General features: G+C 46.6%; 2 protein-coding genes across 2 annotated transcripts; one reads left to right on the top strand and one right to left on the bottom strand.

Moving 5' to 3' along the window:
• Positions 1–846: 846 nt before the first annotated feature.
• Positions 847–9,427, bottom strand: LOC148094629 (sterile alpha motif domain-containing protein 3-like). The gene is made up of 10 exons (XM_087837505.1): positions 9,356–9,427; positions 9,060–9,069; positions 7,719–7,833; positions 7,193–7,381; positions 7,021–7,108; positions 5,937–6,101; positions 5,620–5,829; positions 4,983–5,148; positions 1,297–1,376; positions 847–1,149 (listed from the first exon to the last, which is right to left on the bottom strand). The coding sequence occupies exons 1-10, from the start codon at positions 9,425–9,427 to the stop codon at positions 847–849; spliced, it is 1,398 nt and encodes a 465-aa protein (XP_087693631.1).
• Positions 9,428–11,630: 2,203 nt separating this feature from the next.
• On the top strand, positions 11,631–13,514 carry LOC148094628 (SCAN domain-containing protein 3-like). Its single transcript, XM_087837432.1, has 2 exons — positions 11,631–12,755; positions 12,912–13,514. The coding sequence occupies exons 1-2, from the start codon at positions 11,631–11,633 to the stop codon at positions 13,512–13,514; spliced, it is 1,728 nt and encodes a 575-aa protein (XP_087693558.1).
• The last annotated feature ends 2,880 nt before the right edge of the window (positions 13,515–16,394 follow it).

Genomic DNA, 16,394 nt, shown 5'->3' with positions numbered 1-16,394 from the left:
TGCCCACACGCTTAGTGTCCACATGAATTCCTTACCATGAATAATTACTCTCTGGATTTTAGGGACCAAATCAGCCGCTGTAAACTGGCAGGACTTTAATGCCACCACAGCAGATTGAGTCACAGTTTTGCAGCTGGGTGCGGTGATGGATTGGCTGGTACGTCACATCATCCTTGATGACAACAACACATCTGAGATGCACACTGACATTTCAGAGGGTAAGCTGAATGTTAATTCTTTAACCTGTCGCATTACAAAAACTTGAAAAAATCCCCTTTAAAGAACCTTTAAAGGTTTTTCAAAAAACCTTTTTTTTTAATGGTTCTTTGAAGAACTATTTTCTGAGTGGTTCTTTAAAGAACCATTTTAAATCTTTAAAAAAAAAATGCATCTTAAATTGAATTAACTAGAGTAGGGTAAAATAAATACAAGCACATAGACATATATTAATAGTTTATTGGCACTTTGTATTACAGAAAAAGACAAAAAGGCATTTTAACGCTAAGCACAACACCACTACTAATAATAGCATATAAGTCATTTAAACAGTAATAATTGAATATCTTTACTATACTATAAATAAATACATATAAATATTATACTATAGATAAAACAACAATCATTACATTAGAAATAGCAATACTTTCATAACAGACAATTAAACAACACATTTTCATCAGCATGTTTGCATTTTCAGTAAAACTATTTCAAGAACAATCTTTTTATTTAAATTATCAATGAACTGCAGCCTTAAGTTATGTAAGTTAAGTTTAATGTGGGACTCATGGTCCTTTGTTAGTCCACATTGGGACAATTTCAGTCTCTCATCTGCACTATGCTGGCAATCTAGGAGATATTTAATGCATTTGCCACTCTTTGCACAGCTACTGGTACAGGTGTAGTCAGAGTTCCCAAGTTGAGAACAAATGCCTCCAAAAAGCAAAATGTCTTTTTTAGTTCACTTGGATAGGCAACATTGTAGTTATGGTACAGGGAGAAGACAATACCCATCGCCAATGAAATGTCAATTTCCCCACTGTCCAGAATCATTTTTTGTCCATCCATCTGGACATTGCCCTCAGTTGAATCACTCAAGGGCTTGCCGTCACTGCTGCTGAGTACGATTGTAGGTATTGGGCTGTGTGGATCCTGAAACAGAAATTAAATTCTTGAAATGAGGAGTATAGTTTAAATAAGCATAAACAACAGGTGTCCCAATGAAAGTATGAAACTCCTGTAAAATACTGGATTAGTTTTAGACCCCCCCTCACCATACCAAAAAAAATCTAAATTTACCTTATTTATGACGGAGAGATGAGCGGCATTTTCTTTGAAAATAGATGGCAGGAGAAGAACAGCTGTGTTTACTATCTGACCTGGAAAATAAAGAGAAATATGTAAATATTTTCTGGCCAATTTTGTTAATACAAAGCAGTAAAGGCCATATGAGTACCTTCATCAGGAGTTGAATGTCTTGCAGAACATAAGCATTAGTGCAGTAAATGTATACCTAATTAACTTTTCAGTGTGATTCAGTGTAAATGTTAAGCATTTATACAAAACCCCCAAAATGTTGTTCAGTTCTGTAAGTTGCTAGCTTTAAATAATTTGAGTCCTAAAGAACTTGCAGAGCAAGTCTAGCTGCCACTGAACATTTTTTGGGATAAACATTGTGTGAATGACTGAAAATCCTCATAGAGATATATATAGCATCGAGGGTGTATCAGTTAAATCTTAAAGTACATCAGTGCAGAGACGAGAAAGGAGAAATGTCTGTCAGGGTTCCTGGGTCATCGACCCAGTGCTTTCAGTTTTGTTCATGTTCAGTTTATTTTGCCACTGCCTGTTTCACTTCCTGTTTGTTCCCCGTGTCAGCTTGTGTCATTAGTCAGATTATGTTCAGCCCTGTACTCACCTGTTTCCAATCATTGTCATCATTCAACCTGTGTATTTAAGTTCCTCGGTTTCACCAGTTCTTTGTCGTGTCATTGATGTTATGTTGTCGTTTCCGCCAGCCAGCCAGCCAGCCACTCAGTCCGTCCGTCCGTCCGTCCGTCCTTCCTTCATTCATTCATTCATTCAGTCAGTCGTCCAGCCAGCCAGCCAGCCAGCCACTCAGTCCGTCCGTCCTTCCTTCCTTCATTCATTCATTCAGTCAGTCGTCCAGCCAGCCAGCCATTTCCTACCTCTGTTCTGTTTGCTCACGCCATCACAATAAACACCAGTCTTCACCTACCTGTGAGTCCTGCGTTTGGGTTCCTTCTTCCTCGCCTCCACACCACGCCTGACAGAATGACATGACCCGTGCCACGAAGACACGACTGGAACCCAGCGGACTCGGACCTTTTTGAGCGGCAGGAGGCAGCGCTCTCCTTGTGGGCGGAAAAGCTCAAGGAGAGACAGCGGCTCTTCGCGGAGCGAGAGCACGTCTTCGAGGGCACTCGCTTGGCTCTGGGCGGGCCTCGGAGACGCCGCGTTCACCCACCTGCTACCTCCCATGCACCGGAGCATCTGCCGCGGAGAGTGGGCGTTTCGCGCCGCGCTTCGGCGGCTCCCCCTCTCGCGGATCCGCTCCTCGCTCACACGTCACCTGCCTCATTTGCCGGATCCTCCACTTCGCCACGGCACAGCGGCTATGCCTCCCACCTCGGCTCAACAGAGGCTCCCGCGCCAGAGGCTCGGCTGTGTACCCCGCCCGCTTCCTCTTCCCGGAGAAAGCGGGGCACACGCCGCCATAACACGGACTATTTTCAGCAACTCCCGGTGGTGAGTTCCGGTAACTGTTTTCCACCCTCCTCATTTGACTCTTCACCCAGATTAACTAATAGACTCATCTCTGATTCATGGGATGTTTCCCTCCTGGAGGATTCTGTAGACTGGGAAGAGTTTTTCTGCTCTGCTCCTCCAAAGACTATAAATGGTGGTGGCAGAAGGACCAGAACAATCCCAGATAAACCTGCCTGTATCACACACCCAGTCACTATTTTCACACCCATTACTCAGCCATTTCCCACCAGCACGGCGGCCCAGATTCGGCCTTCCCCTTCAGCCGTTTCACCACCTCAGATGGCTAGGGCCCAGCCTACACCCACACCTGTGCCAGCTCCTAGGAAGAAGGCAGCTGCGACGCAGTCTACCTCCACATCCGCTCTTGTTTCCCGGGTGGGGGGTAACTGGTGTCCAGCCACCTCCCGTGCCTGTCCCAGCGCCCAGGCTGAGGGCAGCCTCAACCCAGCCTGACCTCCCTAGAGGCTTGAAAGAGCTAACCAGTCCACCTGCTACTTCACCACTTCCTCCACCTCCTCACTCAGCTTTCCACGCCCTGGCACTATCACTGGTTAGGCTAGCTGAGGTGTCCCCTGCTCAGGCACCAGCCTTATTAGCCCAGGCTGCAGTTTTATCCCCCTCGGTAACTCTGTCGTTAGCTCAGCCATTAGCATCGCCAACCTCTGTTCATCCCTTAGCTTCCCCACTCCAGTCAGTTCCCTCACCTGCTGTTCAGCTTCCACTCCAGTCAGTTCCCTCACCTGCTGTTCAGCCTTCCCTCCTGTCCCCTGTCGTCCAGTCTCCTCCTGTCCTCCTGTCCCCTGTAGTCCAGTCTCCTCCTGTCCTCCAGTTCCCTGTCCTCCAGTCTCCTCCCGTCCTCCAGTCTGTCCAGTCTGTAGTCCAGTCAGTCCAGTCGTCCCCTGTAGCTCAGTGTCCTGTTCTCCAGTCGCCTCCCGTCCAGTCAGTCCAGTCGCCTCCCGTCCAGTCAGTCCAATCAGTTCAGTCACTCATCCACCACCCTGTTCAGTTCCCGGACCTGCAGCCACAGCACCCAGAGCCAGCTGTGAGCCCTCCTGCTCTCCAGCCAGGGGCCTCCGCGCCCGCTGGCCCGGCCGCTCTCCAGCCAGGGGCTTCCGCGCCCGCTGGCCCTGCCTGTCTCCAGCCAGGGGCTTCCGCGCCCGCTGGCCCTAAAGCTGTGGCTCTGTCACCCCCGGCTCCCGTGCCGTCGCCTGGTCCAGACTCAGACTCAGCCTCAGCTTCTGCTTCGCCTGGGCCAGCCTCAGACTCAGCCTCAGCTTCTGCTTCGCCTGGGCCAGCCTCAGCTTTAGCTTCTGCTTCGCCTGGTCCAGACTCAGCCTCAGCTTCAGCGTCTGCTTCCCCTGGTCCAGCCTCAGCTTCCACTTCGCCTGGGCCAGCCTCAGCCTTGGCGTCAGCCTCTGCTTTGCCTGGTCCTGCGGCTGCCGCGCCGTCGCCCCAGCCACGTTCTGGACGTCATCGCCGGCGCGGCCGCCCACCGGACCTGCTCAGCGGCCGCCGCCGCCTTCCTCGCGGCCGCCCACCGGACCTGCTCAGCGGCCGCCGCCGCCTTCCTCGCGGCCGCCGCCGCCTTCCTCGCGGCCGCCCACCGGACCAGCTCAGCGGCCGCCGCCGTCTTCCTGAACCGTCTCGTCTCGGCCGCCGGCCACGTGGCCGCCCACCTGAACTGTTTCTGTTTTGGACTCCGTCCCTCCGTCCTGGGCCCCCTCCACCCGCCCTGTTCTGGTTTTTCTTTCTTTTGGCCGTCGGGTGCCGGCCTTTGGGGGGGGGGGGGTACTGTCAGGGTTCCTGGGTCATCGACCCAGTGCTTTCAGTTTTGTTCATGTTCAGTTTATTTTGCCACTGCCTGTTTCACTTCCTGTTTGTTCACCGTGTCAGCTTGTGTCATTAGTCAGATTATGTTCAGCCCTGTACTCACCTGTTTCCAATCATTGTCATCATTCAACCTGTGTATTTAAGTTCCTCGGTTTCACCAGTTCTTTGTCGTGTCATTGATGTTATGTTGTCGTTTCCGCCAGCCAGCCAGCCAGCCAGCCACTCAGTCCGTCCGTCCTTCCGTCCGTCCGTGGATATTGTAAGGGACACTGTGTTTACTAATGTGCTGTATGTGAAACCTTAAAAAGTGGTATCTGAGATAGGAGTTAAAAATGTTTTTGCTCATTATTGCCAAGTGCCCTCACCTTTTCTTTCAGTGTCTGTCTGGCTCTCATCAACAGATTTTAAGCAGAGGCTTTTAAGGTTGCTGTCTGGGGCTATTGACACAAGCTTCGCTGCCAACTTACTGAATCCTCGGATTACTTTTTTGTCCACATCAGTTTTAAGTAACATGGAAGCCTCTTCAAGAAGCTAAAATAAAGGATAAACATATACATATTAGCTTTGTACCATAATATATACCATTATATAGCAAACCAGAACAATCATTATTTCACACATCAATTATCATTAGAGAACAAATTATAATTTTGCATTTGTTTACTTTAATTCTCAAGTACACATTGCTGTGCAAAAGGGATGTTTAGACTATTCTTCCCAAAAAACTATCATTGGCATCAGATTGGTCCAAAATTATCCTGTAGCATGAAAATAAAACCAAAGAGAAAGACATAGTCAATGTTGCAATTTCTGTTAGTGTTCTGTTAGTGTACTTTTATTACTCATGAAATAAATCTGCTGATTCAGTCACTTTGCCTGTCCTGTAGGTACGTGATTATTAGAAGTCTATATAAATGTGCAGCACATCAGTACATATTCGTGTTTTTGCCGTGCACTATTGTTATTGTTGTTTTTTGCTGCAGTTTTTGATAAAACACTCACCACAACAGGGATAGTGAGACATGGGAATTCTCGTAGAACCTCTTCAGTAGTATGCTGAAGAACGTAGTGTGTTCTGTACTTCTGTATTTTCCTGAGGTGCGTTCGAATGACATCCACATTTGGCCTAGTTTTTTGGCACTCTTGCTTAATCACTGATACATGTTGGTCGGTGCTACTTTCATCCTCCCCATCGTCAAGAGGATTGATATCCTGGTTATTAAAAAGTTTAGCAAATATTGAGAGAAAAAAACCCAAAACAATACTTTTAACTTTTATGTACAATTTAAAATGGCAAACAAACATTGAGCATATTTAACTTGCCTTGGTTTTTTCAAAAGGATACAGGGCTGGATATCTGATGATCTTTTTCTTCCTGAATTTGGAACTGAGTATTTCTGTCTCATTTTTTCAATTTCCTCTACGTCTACTAGTGGTCTTCTTTCCTTTTTAAACTTGTTCCTGAGAGACTCATGCAGAACATCCTACAAACGATAAAAATGTAACTAATTATTCATAAATAGGTGCAACTAGGTCCTCCCTTTATACAAGACATTTACCAGAAAACTTTGAGTGACATAAAGCTGGTAGGTTTGCTGTAATCATGTCATAACCTAATTAGTTCCTATTTACAGATCTCTTCTTTAACTCTTAGGAGTTGATCGAACACATGATATAAAGGTTTGGAGCACCTTAGATTGGCTACATACACTATAAAAGGTAGATAAAGATTAGATAAAGTATCAATGGCATTATGTCCTACAAGCATACTCATCATGATCTTTCAGTCTATATGTTAATACCTCTACCTTTTAATAATAAAAATAATAATGTATACTTTATTGATCCCCACAGGGAAATTTCTCTCTTTGCATTTAACCCATTCACTCAGTGAAGCAGTGGGCAGCCACTAATCAGGCACCCGGGGAGCAGTGTGTAGGGACAGTACCTTGCTCAAGGGTACCTCAGGGTAGCCGTTCAGTTGATTCAAACCCCTGACCTTCCGATCATGGGGCAACCACACTACCTACTGAGCTATCCCTGCCCTATTTTCAAATTTAATTTTTTAAATACAAAAACTACACTATCCTGATACAAAGGCAAACAGAGCTAATATAATGCTGAATTTCACACCATTCACTTGAGAATTCACAGAGAAATGAAACATTAATTAATTTAAAAGAGCAATTGATATTTTATTTATTGTTTGACCATACTGGACGAGATCTGCCTCAAAAATCACAATACTAATACTTGTATTGTAGTGGCCACAAGGGAACAGATAACCTCTGAATATGTAACAATGAAAATGTTAGCATGTTACACTCGTTAGCCAATAATTAGGCAATTCAAAGACAATTTGTTGGACAATTTTATCAATGTTTGCTTTTCAGGAATACTTACATATCCAGAGCCATAACTCTCCTTCAAGAAAGGAAAACTCAGAAGGACAGTCCTCAGAAGCTCTACATACTGCACATGAGAGGGATACCTGCAAATTTTGAATGATGAACTTAAATTCTGATGTACATACTGTATTTTAAATGAATCAAATCTTAATTATATATAGACTTACATTGTCTCATTACTCAAGTGGTCAAACAGAGCTTGAACAAGCATGTTTTTGAGTCTGTTCTTGGTGGGTGACTTTAGTGCTGCATCTTTATTGGTCAACGCAGTGAGCACAGCTGGAGGAAACTGCACTTTGCAGTTAAACATAGGTTGGAGTGCTGACACAGTATGCTTTTCTTTGTGTTGCCTTCCACTGCAAGAAGAAGTAAGAAGTATGTTTAGAGTTTGTTACAAGACATGAATATGCGTGTCCTTGTGTCCTGCATCAGGAATATCCGCATATTTAAAACGTACAATAACAGCTGCTGAACTACAGAAACAGAATCATAACAGAGAGTAAGAGTGGCTGTGACATTTCAATTTTGAAAGTAAATGGGTGTGTGATGCACATCAACGCTGGAGAAACAGTACAGGGCTTGCGTCAACCCCTTGCCCCCCACCCTCCAACACCGTAAACCTAGGGGAGGGGAAACACTGAATTGTATGAATGTACAATTCAGTGAATCATGTCCAGTCAACTTAAGACTCACTCTTTCAGCTTCTCTACAGCAGACAAAAATTTCACTTGGTCTTTCACTTTTGGAAAAAGACGCTCACTCATTCTTTCAGTCATCTGCAGAAGAGTCGATCCATCGATTTCATTGTCTGTGTCACAGAAAAACAATAAGACACGATCAAAACAGAAATGAGCATGTTCGAAGATAAAGAATAAAAATATCATAAAACATTACTAAAAAGACAGCTATGCGTTCATTAGTGACTGTAGATGATGACAGACATGTGGAATAGCCAAAAAGTGGTTAAAATCATTTTAACAGTGGTTGACAATTCCTAACTAAAAAGTCATGGTTTAGGATGTATCTTACCTAACTTTGGTATGAACTGCCTTAAAAGGTCGGTGGATCAGTGTAATGAAGTCTTGACCATCACATCTGTATGCGTCCAAAGCATGAAAGTCTACCTCATCCCCAGGCTTGAATATCAACAGATCATCAGTCTCTCTGATGTGGTATGATTGAAGGTGTCTTATAAACTCCAGTGTTGTAAAAAGTCTTCCAACAAGAAACCATTTTGCCCTGATATACACAATCAGGACTATTTTTTTTACAAACAGTGGAATTTGCTCTGCATGCACAAGTTCCAAAATGAAGAAATCTCCAACTGCATATTTTACAGAGTTTAAAATGATGCATTTACTCGTCCAGAGTTTCTCATCCACAGTAATGGCTGTCTCCAAGTTCTGCAAACAAATCTGCAAGTTCACTGGAAGTTCTTGAAGTGATAAGTTATTAACTGCTGCTTGTGTATGATCGCTCCTGATGATCCATTCAGGCTGCCACTCCCAGCATTGACGAAGCTGATTCCTCTTTGCCAAAGTCTGACAAATATTAATATAGTTATTGGTGATTCTTGCTACTGTCTTGAAAAATTGATGTCTGGCTTCAAACCTCATGCACCAATGAGAGCGGAGTGACCCATAATCAAGGATGAGCCGAGGATAATGTAGCAGAAAATGCAGCTTGGGTATAAACACACCAGTGTATGGTGTAACTGGCCCATGTAAAGTTCTCTATAAGTTCACTCAGAGCTCGTTCAGATGATTGGGGAAATTCAACAGTTTCTTGGATGACAGGGTCACAGTCTGGGGCAGACTCTAATCCTTGTTTCTGATATTTATGTTTCTTCCTTATGTGATTTTTCAAAGATTTCACAGACAAAAACTTTCTGGGACAGTCTTCTAGTCTGCAGACAATGAAGAATCCTCATTTACTTTCATGGTATATCTGTTGATGTTTCAGCAGTTTTTCATATGTTGGTTTTCTTGTGGAGCACCGTGGACACTGATATGGCACATCCATAGAAATGCTCACCTACAAAGACCTGGGGTGGCTGTAGCTCAGGTGGCAGAGCGGATCAGCCACTAACCAGAAGGTCGGTGGCTCAATCCCAGGCTGCTCAAGTCTGCATGCCAAATATCCTTGGGCAAGATACTAACCCCATGTTGCTCTCCGATGCATCCATCGGAGTGTGAATGTGTATGAATGTTAGATACTTAGCACTAAAGCTTAGAAGTGCTTGTGTGATTGGGTGAATGAATTAGCTGTATAAAGCGCTTTGAGTGCTCGGACAGAGTAGAAAAGCGCTATATAAGAACCAGTCCATTTACCTGTTGATAATCTGCCAATTCATTTTCCCCAAGCCAAAGAGATACTTCTCCAACAGTCCACTGCTGAGCCATGATCTGTTAAAACAAAACAAAATGCCATTACATTGTTATTCTGTGACATCAAAAACTTATTTATTTATTTTTTGTTCAATCATTTTCCAAGCCACTTTATCATCATAAGGATCGGAGGGGTGCAGGAGCCTATCCCAGCTGTTTTTTTAGGCGGGGTAGACCCTGGACAGGCTGCCAGTCCATGGCCTTTTGACTGTTCCCAAAGTCAGGACACATACTCACGGAGAGGCAGCGTTTCAGTGGTGTGGTCCTCATCTGTGGAACAGCCTGCCGGAGGAGCTCAGGGCCGCAGAGAACGTACATGTTTTTAAGAACAGGCTCAAGATCCAACTTTTTAATTTAGCTTTTACTTGACGTTTATTTATTTTATGCTTATTTATTCTATCCTGTTATTCTATTTATTAATTTAGGTTTTACCTAATATTTATCGATTTTATTCTTATTCATTTTTTATCTTCTTACTCTATTTACATTTATATTGTATCCCTTCTTATTTATTTTATCTTTTTACCCTGTATATATCCTGTTGTGTCATATCTCCAGTGTTTCCTCGGCGGGCGCTCTCTGCACCGGCGCTGTAATCGACCGTGGCTGCTGGGGCTCTGGGGGTCCTCTCAGCCTGGCTGGGGGGCTTCTTTGCCTCTCACACGCACTAAGCAGTTGTCAAACTCTCAAACGCAGTAAGCAGTTGTCATACTCTGACACGCACTAAGCAGTTGTCATACTCTCACACACACTAAGCGTAAGTGACGGAGTTACACCGTCCCGGGCCACAGACAGCTGATCTGGGCGCATACACACACCACCACCATTAGTTTCTACAATTACGGTGGCTGCGTGTCTTTTCGTCGACCGGGCAGATAAACAAAAAGGGGTGAGAGGTATATTTTGAGCGGCACAGAGGGTGGCCAACATATTTTTCCCACTTACCTTTAATAAAGTCGGTCGCGTAGACTCGCTGTGATCACCGATTGTACGAGTGGTTACGCAAGCCGATGGTATGGTGTTCCGGGGTTCAAATAGTGGGTTCGGGCACGCTTGAAAGGTCACGAGAACTGCATTATTTTTGTTTGTTTTTTTTGTTATTGTGAAACACTGTAGGCTGCCTGGAATTGGCCATAAATGTCTGTATTTACATATATATGTATTGTAGGAATACAGCTGGAAATAAGCTGAGGAGAAAAGAGTGTTTGGTAAAAGAAATAATAAAGAGATGACGATTATGCCTAGTGGGAGGGGCCATGGGGTAAAAAAGAAGGCTGTTTTTCGGTGAGATGTTACAGAGAGGGTAACATGCAGACTGTGTTTTGTATATAGATGTTTGTTTTGTGTTGACTTAAGTTAGTTTTCTATTTTCTTTGTAAATAATCTTTTGTGCACCTGGGAGGCCGGCAGAATAAACTATCCACACTGAATGCTTCCTGACTACGCCTGCATTTGTTCGGGAGAAGTTTCAGAGAGGACCCCGCGACATATGGTGTCAGGAGTGGGATGGCTAGTCGGAAGAGGAAAACGCGCCTCCCAGTTAAGCGCACAGGGCTGCGGTCCCAGCAGCATGAGCTTCCAGTGGAGAAGACAGCAGAGGACCTGGCATGGGACACAGTACCGGCGTCGTCTTCTTCAGCAGAGGAGGAGGAGGAGGTTTCTGGCAGGATTGGTCCAGCATTGCCTACAGCTTCAACCTCAGCACGTGACCCAAACGGAGAGCTGAAATGCGATGATGAGGGACTTCCTGGCGGGACAGCAAAGGAGAGAGGAGGTTTTGTTGGCAGAACTCAGGGGGCTGAGGACTGTTTCCCCTCCCAACGCTCAGCTGCATTCAGATTTTGCTGGTCAGGAAAGCCCAGCCCAAGCACCAGCCGGAGCAAGCACCACAGCAGCAACGGCCACGCCAAGCACCGCAACAGCAAGCAGCCCCAGAATGGTACTGCCTACACCTGCACACCAAAGAGGATACCGGGATCCCCCAGAGGAGGTTCCCTCTCTTCAGTCAAAAGCAGTGACCAACAGCCTCATCCAGTCAGTCTCAAAGTGGATGCGATCTGCTGGGCCGAAAATTCCACCCTTTCAGATGGGGGAAGACATTGAGAACTATTTGTGGAGTTTTGAGCGAGTTGCCAAAACCTGGAAATGGCCAGAGAGTGAATGAGCCGGTCGTCTGGTTCCACTGCTATCGGGGAAGGCGTTGGAGGCCTACACTGCAATGGATGAAGAAAGAGCCAATCGTTATGAAGATTTAAAAGCTGCGTTGCTAACCAAATTTGACATTTCCTCTGAGACGTATCGGCAGAAGTTAAGGTCCAATACAGTTCCACCTGGTGAGAGCCCCACTGAGACCTATTATCGCCTGAAGGGCCTCTATCGGCGCTGGATCCGACCAGAGCAGCATATTAAAGAAGAGATGGGAGAAGCTATCATCTTGGAGCAGTTAATCCGGGTACTTCCAGGGGAGGTGAGGACCAGGGTGAGGGAGCATGAGCCAGCAGATGGACTGACTGCTGCTAAGCTGGTGTCACAGTACTTCAATGCGCGTAAAGGAGCACCACCTGCATGCTCATCTGGGACGCCACAGCGACCACCACTCCCATCATCGGGTCTTCTGAAGAGGGAGAGCAACCCAAAGCCACCAGAAAACCCCAAGGCATCAAACTTACGAGCAGCGGGTAAGGACTGTCTTTGTTATTATTGCCAGCAGCCAGGTCATAAAGCCTCGGTATGCCCTATCCGGAAGGCTAAAGTCACTGGTGCCTGCTATGCACCCCGGCTGGAGATGGAGCCCACAAGGGTCCAGCCAGTGGATGTGCAACGCTATAAAAAAGTAAAGGTCAATGGTCAGCAGGCTACTGCTTTGCTGGACACTGGTAGTTTTATGTCTTTAATTAAGCATAGTTTGGTACCAGTGAACAGTGTGGACTATAGCAGACAGGAAGAAGTTTTATGTGCGCATGGTGATCAACATCCATACCCAAAAGTGGAGGTAACAGTGACTATTAATGAACAGCCCTACCTGTTGTCAGTTGGGGTGGTAAAGAACTTGCCTGTAGAGGTTATTCTGGGGATGGACTTGCCTGTACTCATAGACTTGCTGCAAGAAAAAGAAGAACAGTGGACAGAGACTGATGTGGGGGATAAGGGGAATGCTAAATTAAATGTGTCTGGCCCAGTGGTCACTAGAGCCCAGGCGAAGGCTGGATGCCAACCCTTGCCAGACTTTGACAGTAGTCTGTGTGAGGGTGGCACTAATGGGCCAAGAAAATCCCGCTGCCAACGCCGCTTTGAGAAGCAGCTATGGTCAAAGGGGCCGGACACAAAGAGCATGAAATGCGATGTACCAGAAAATATCCCTTTGTTGCAAAGGGAGGATGAAACGTTGAAAGTTTTGTTTGCTAATGTGACTGAAGGGGAAACTGGAAAATGGGGAGGGAAAGAGAAGTTCATTGTTGACAAAAATGTGTTGTATGCTGTTGACGGTGACCACCAACAGCTTGTGACAGCTTGTCATCAGTACATTTTGGTGGTGTGTGATTATGCGACTCGTTTCCCAGAAGCTTTCCCTCTGCGTGCGCTCACGGCACCCAATGTTCTGCGTGCACTGGTACAGCTGTTCTCCCGGGTGGGGATACCAGATGAGATTTTGACCGACCAAGGGACTAACTTTACCTCTAGGTTGATGCAGCTCTTCCACAACCAGCTAGGCATCTCTGCCATCAGGACGTCACCCTACCATCCACAGACAGATGGGTTGGTGGAGAGGTTCAACCAAACTCTGAAGAGGATGCTGCAGAAGTTTGTGTCAGACACTGGGAAAGACTGGGACCAGTGGCTACCCTTCCTGCTGTTTGCGTACAGAGAAGTTCCCCAGGCTTCCACTGGTTTCTTACCATTCGAGCTACTCTATGGTTGGGATGTGCAGGGGCCGTTGGATCTCCTCCGGAAGGGTCGGGAGTCTCCTGCTTCTGCTCCAAATGATAAAGGAGTGGTGCAATTTGTGCTGGAAATGAGAGATCGGTTGGGGAGATACCATGAAGAGGCCGAGGTCAACCTGCGAGACGCTCAACGAAGCCAGAAGACCTGGTATGACCAATAGGCCCGGCAACGTGAATTTCAATCTGGTCAAAAGGTGTTGTTACTTCTCCCCTCAGCCAACAGTAAACTTCTGGCGAAATGGCAAGGGCCATACAAGGTTCTTCGCAGAATGGGGCCAGTGACCTATGAGATTCATCTTCCTGAAAAGAGGAAACCGAAGCAGACTTACCATGTGAATCTCCTGAAAGAATGGGAAGAGCGTGCCCACCAGGCCCCTGCGAAAGCTCTGATGGCAAGAGAAGTGCCAAGAGAAGGGAAGACAGAACCCGAGCAGGGAGCCGATCCAATGTCTCCGGTGCTGACTCATCTTACCCCACAGCAGGCTGCTGAGCTACTCCAAATCCTTCGGTAGACTCCATCTCTGTGTTCAGTTAACCCCGGCAGGACCACCCTTGTCGAACATGTGATATGCCTAAAGGATGGACATCCCAACGTCCATACCGGGTTCCACAACACTTAGTGGATAAATTGCGACAGGAGAAGATGCTGGTCTTGGGGTGATAGAGCCGTCCTGCTCAGAGTGGTGTAGCCCGGTGGTCATCATCTTCAAGAAAGATGGCTCCCTACGCATCTGCATTGATTTCCGGAAGCTTAATTCCATTTCAGAGTTTGATGCCTACCCCATGCCTCGAATCGAGGGTTTGCTGGAGAAGATTGGAGCGGCCAGGTACATCACCACCCTGGATCTGTGCAAAGGTTACTGGCAAGTGCCACTGGAGGAGTCTTCTCGACCGTACAACGCCTTCAGGACACCTGCCGGCCTGTTCCAGTTCACGGTGATGCCATTTGGGCTACATGGGGCTCCGGCCACCTTCCAAAGGCTGATGGACAAATTACTACAGGGGTGTGACCCCTATAGTGCCGCCTACCTGGATGATGTAGTGATCTTCAGCAACACCTGGGAAGAGCATCAGCAGCACCTGTCCGAAGTCCTGGGAAGAATCCATAAGGCAGGGTTGACCCTCAACCCCTCTAAATGTGAGTGGGCACGGCAGGAGACCCGCTACCTTGGCTACCAAGTGGGCAGAGGTGTGGTGCGCCCGCAGATGGATAAAGTGGATTTTATCCAGAACTGCCCTCGGCCTCGCACCAGCCCCTTCCTGGGGCTGGTTGGCTGGTACCAAAGATTTGTGCCCCAGTTTGCAACTATTGCGGCCCCTCTTACTGCTATGACCAGCAAGGACCAACGGAATCCTGTCACATGGACAGCGGAATGTGAACAAGCTTTCAAAAGGCTGAAAACCTGCCTGTGTACGACCCCAGTTCTCAGGAGCCCAGACTTCAGGAAGAAATTTCTGGTCCAGGTGGATGCCTCCAAAAGCGGCCTGGGAGCAGTGCTGGCCCAAGGGGACCCTGGAGAAGAGCTTCCGGTCCTATACCTAAGCCAAAAGCTGCTGCCACGAGAGACCAACTACTCAACTGTGGAGAAGGAGGCCTTGGCCATTAAGTGGGCACTGGAGAAACTCAGGAATTATTTACTTGGAAGGGAGTTTGAGTTGGAAACTGATCACCGAGCGCTCACCTGGATCCATTCCATGAAGGACCATAACAGCCGACTGACACGCTGGTACCTTTCACTGCAGCCGTTCAGATTCACCATCCGTCAAAGACCAGGCAAGCTCACTGTAGTGGCAGATTATCTCTCCAGGTTGCCGCACAACGCCAACCTTCAGGTGGAAGGGGATGATGTAACGGAGTTACACCGTCCCGGGCCACAGACAGCTGATCTGGGCGCATACACGCACCACCACCATTAGTTTCTACAATTACGGTGGCTGCGTGTCTTTTCGTCGACCGGGCAGATAAACAAAAAGGGGTGAGAGGTATATTTTGAGCGGCGCAGAGGGTGGCCAACATATTTTTCCCACTTACCTTTAATAAAGTCGGTCGCGTAGACTCGCTGTGATTGCCGATTGTACGAGTGGTTATGCAAGCCGATGGTATGGTGTTCCGGGGTTCAAATAGTGGGTTCGGGCGCGCTTGAAAGGTCACGTGAACTGCATTATTTTTGTTTGTTTTTTTGGTTATTGTGAAACACTGTAGGCTGCCTGGAATTGGCCATAAATGTCTGTATTTACTTATATATGTATTGTAGGAATACAGCTGGAAATAAGCTGAGGAGAAGAAATAATAAAGAGATGACGATTATGCCTAGTGGGAGGGGCCATGGGGTATAAAAGAAGGCTGTCAGGGCCTACCTGGGTTTTTTCGGTGAGATGTTACAGAGAGGGTAACATGCAGACTGTGTTTTTTATATAGATGTTTGTTTTGTGTTGACTTAAGTCAGTTTTCTATTTTTTTTGTAAAAAATCTTTTGTGCACCTGGGAGGCCGGCAGAATAAACTATCCACACTGAATGCTTCCTGACTACGCCTGCATTTGTTCGGGAGAAGTTTCGGAGAGGACCCCGCAACAAGTTTACATACTCTCACACGCACTAAGCAGTTGACATACTCGGACACGCACTGAACAGTTGTCATACTCTCACATGCACTGAGCAGTTGACATACTCTCACATGTACTGAGCAGTTGACATACTCTCACACGCACTGAGCAGTTGACATACTCTCACATGCACTGAGCAGTTGACATACTCTCACATGCACTGAGCAGTTGACATACTCGGACACGCACTGAACAGTTGTCATACTCTGACACGCATTAAGCAGTTGTCATACTCTCACATGCACTGAACAGTTGACATACTCTCACATGCACTGAACAGTTGACATACTCTGACACGCATTGAGCAGTTGTCATACTCTCACATGCACTGAGCAGTTGACATACTCTCACATGCACTGAGCAGTTGACATACTCGGACACGCACTGAACAGTTGTCATACTCTGACACGCATTAAGCAGTTGTCATACTCTCACA

Source organism: Neolamprologus brichardi, unplaced genomic scaffold (assembly GCF_056152115.1).
Source record: "Neolamprologus brichardi isolate AB-2024 unplaced genomic scaffold, ASM5615211v1 NODE_ptg000033l+_length_6344489_cov_1, whole genome shotgun sequence".
Taxonomy (NCBI): Eukaryota; Metazoa; Chordata; class Actinopteri; order Cichliformes; family Cichlidae; genus Neolamprologus; species Neolamprologus brichardi.
Note: the sequence above shows the minus strand (reverse complement) of the source record. Positions and strands in the feature narration are given on the sequence as shown.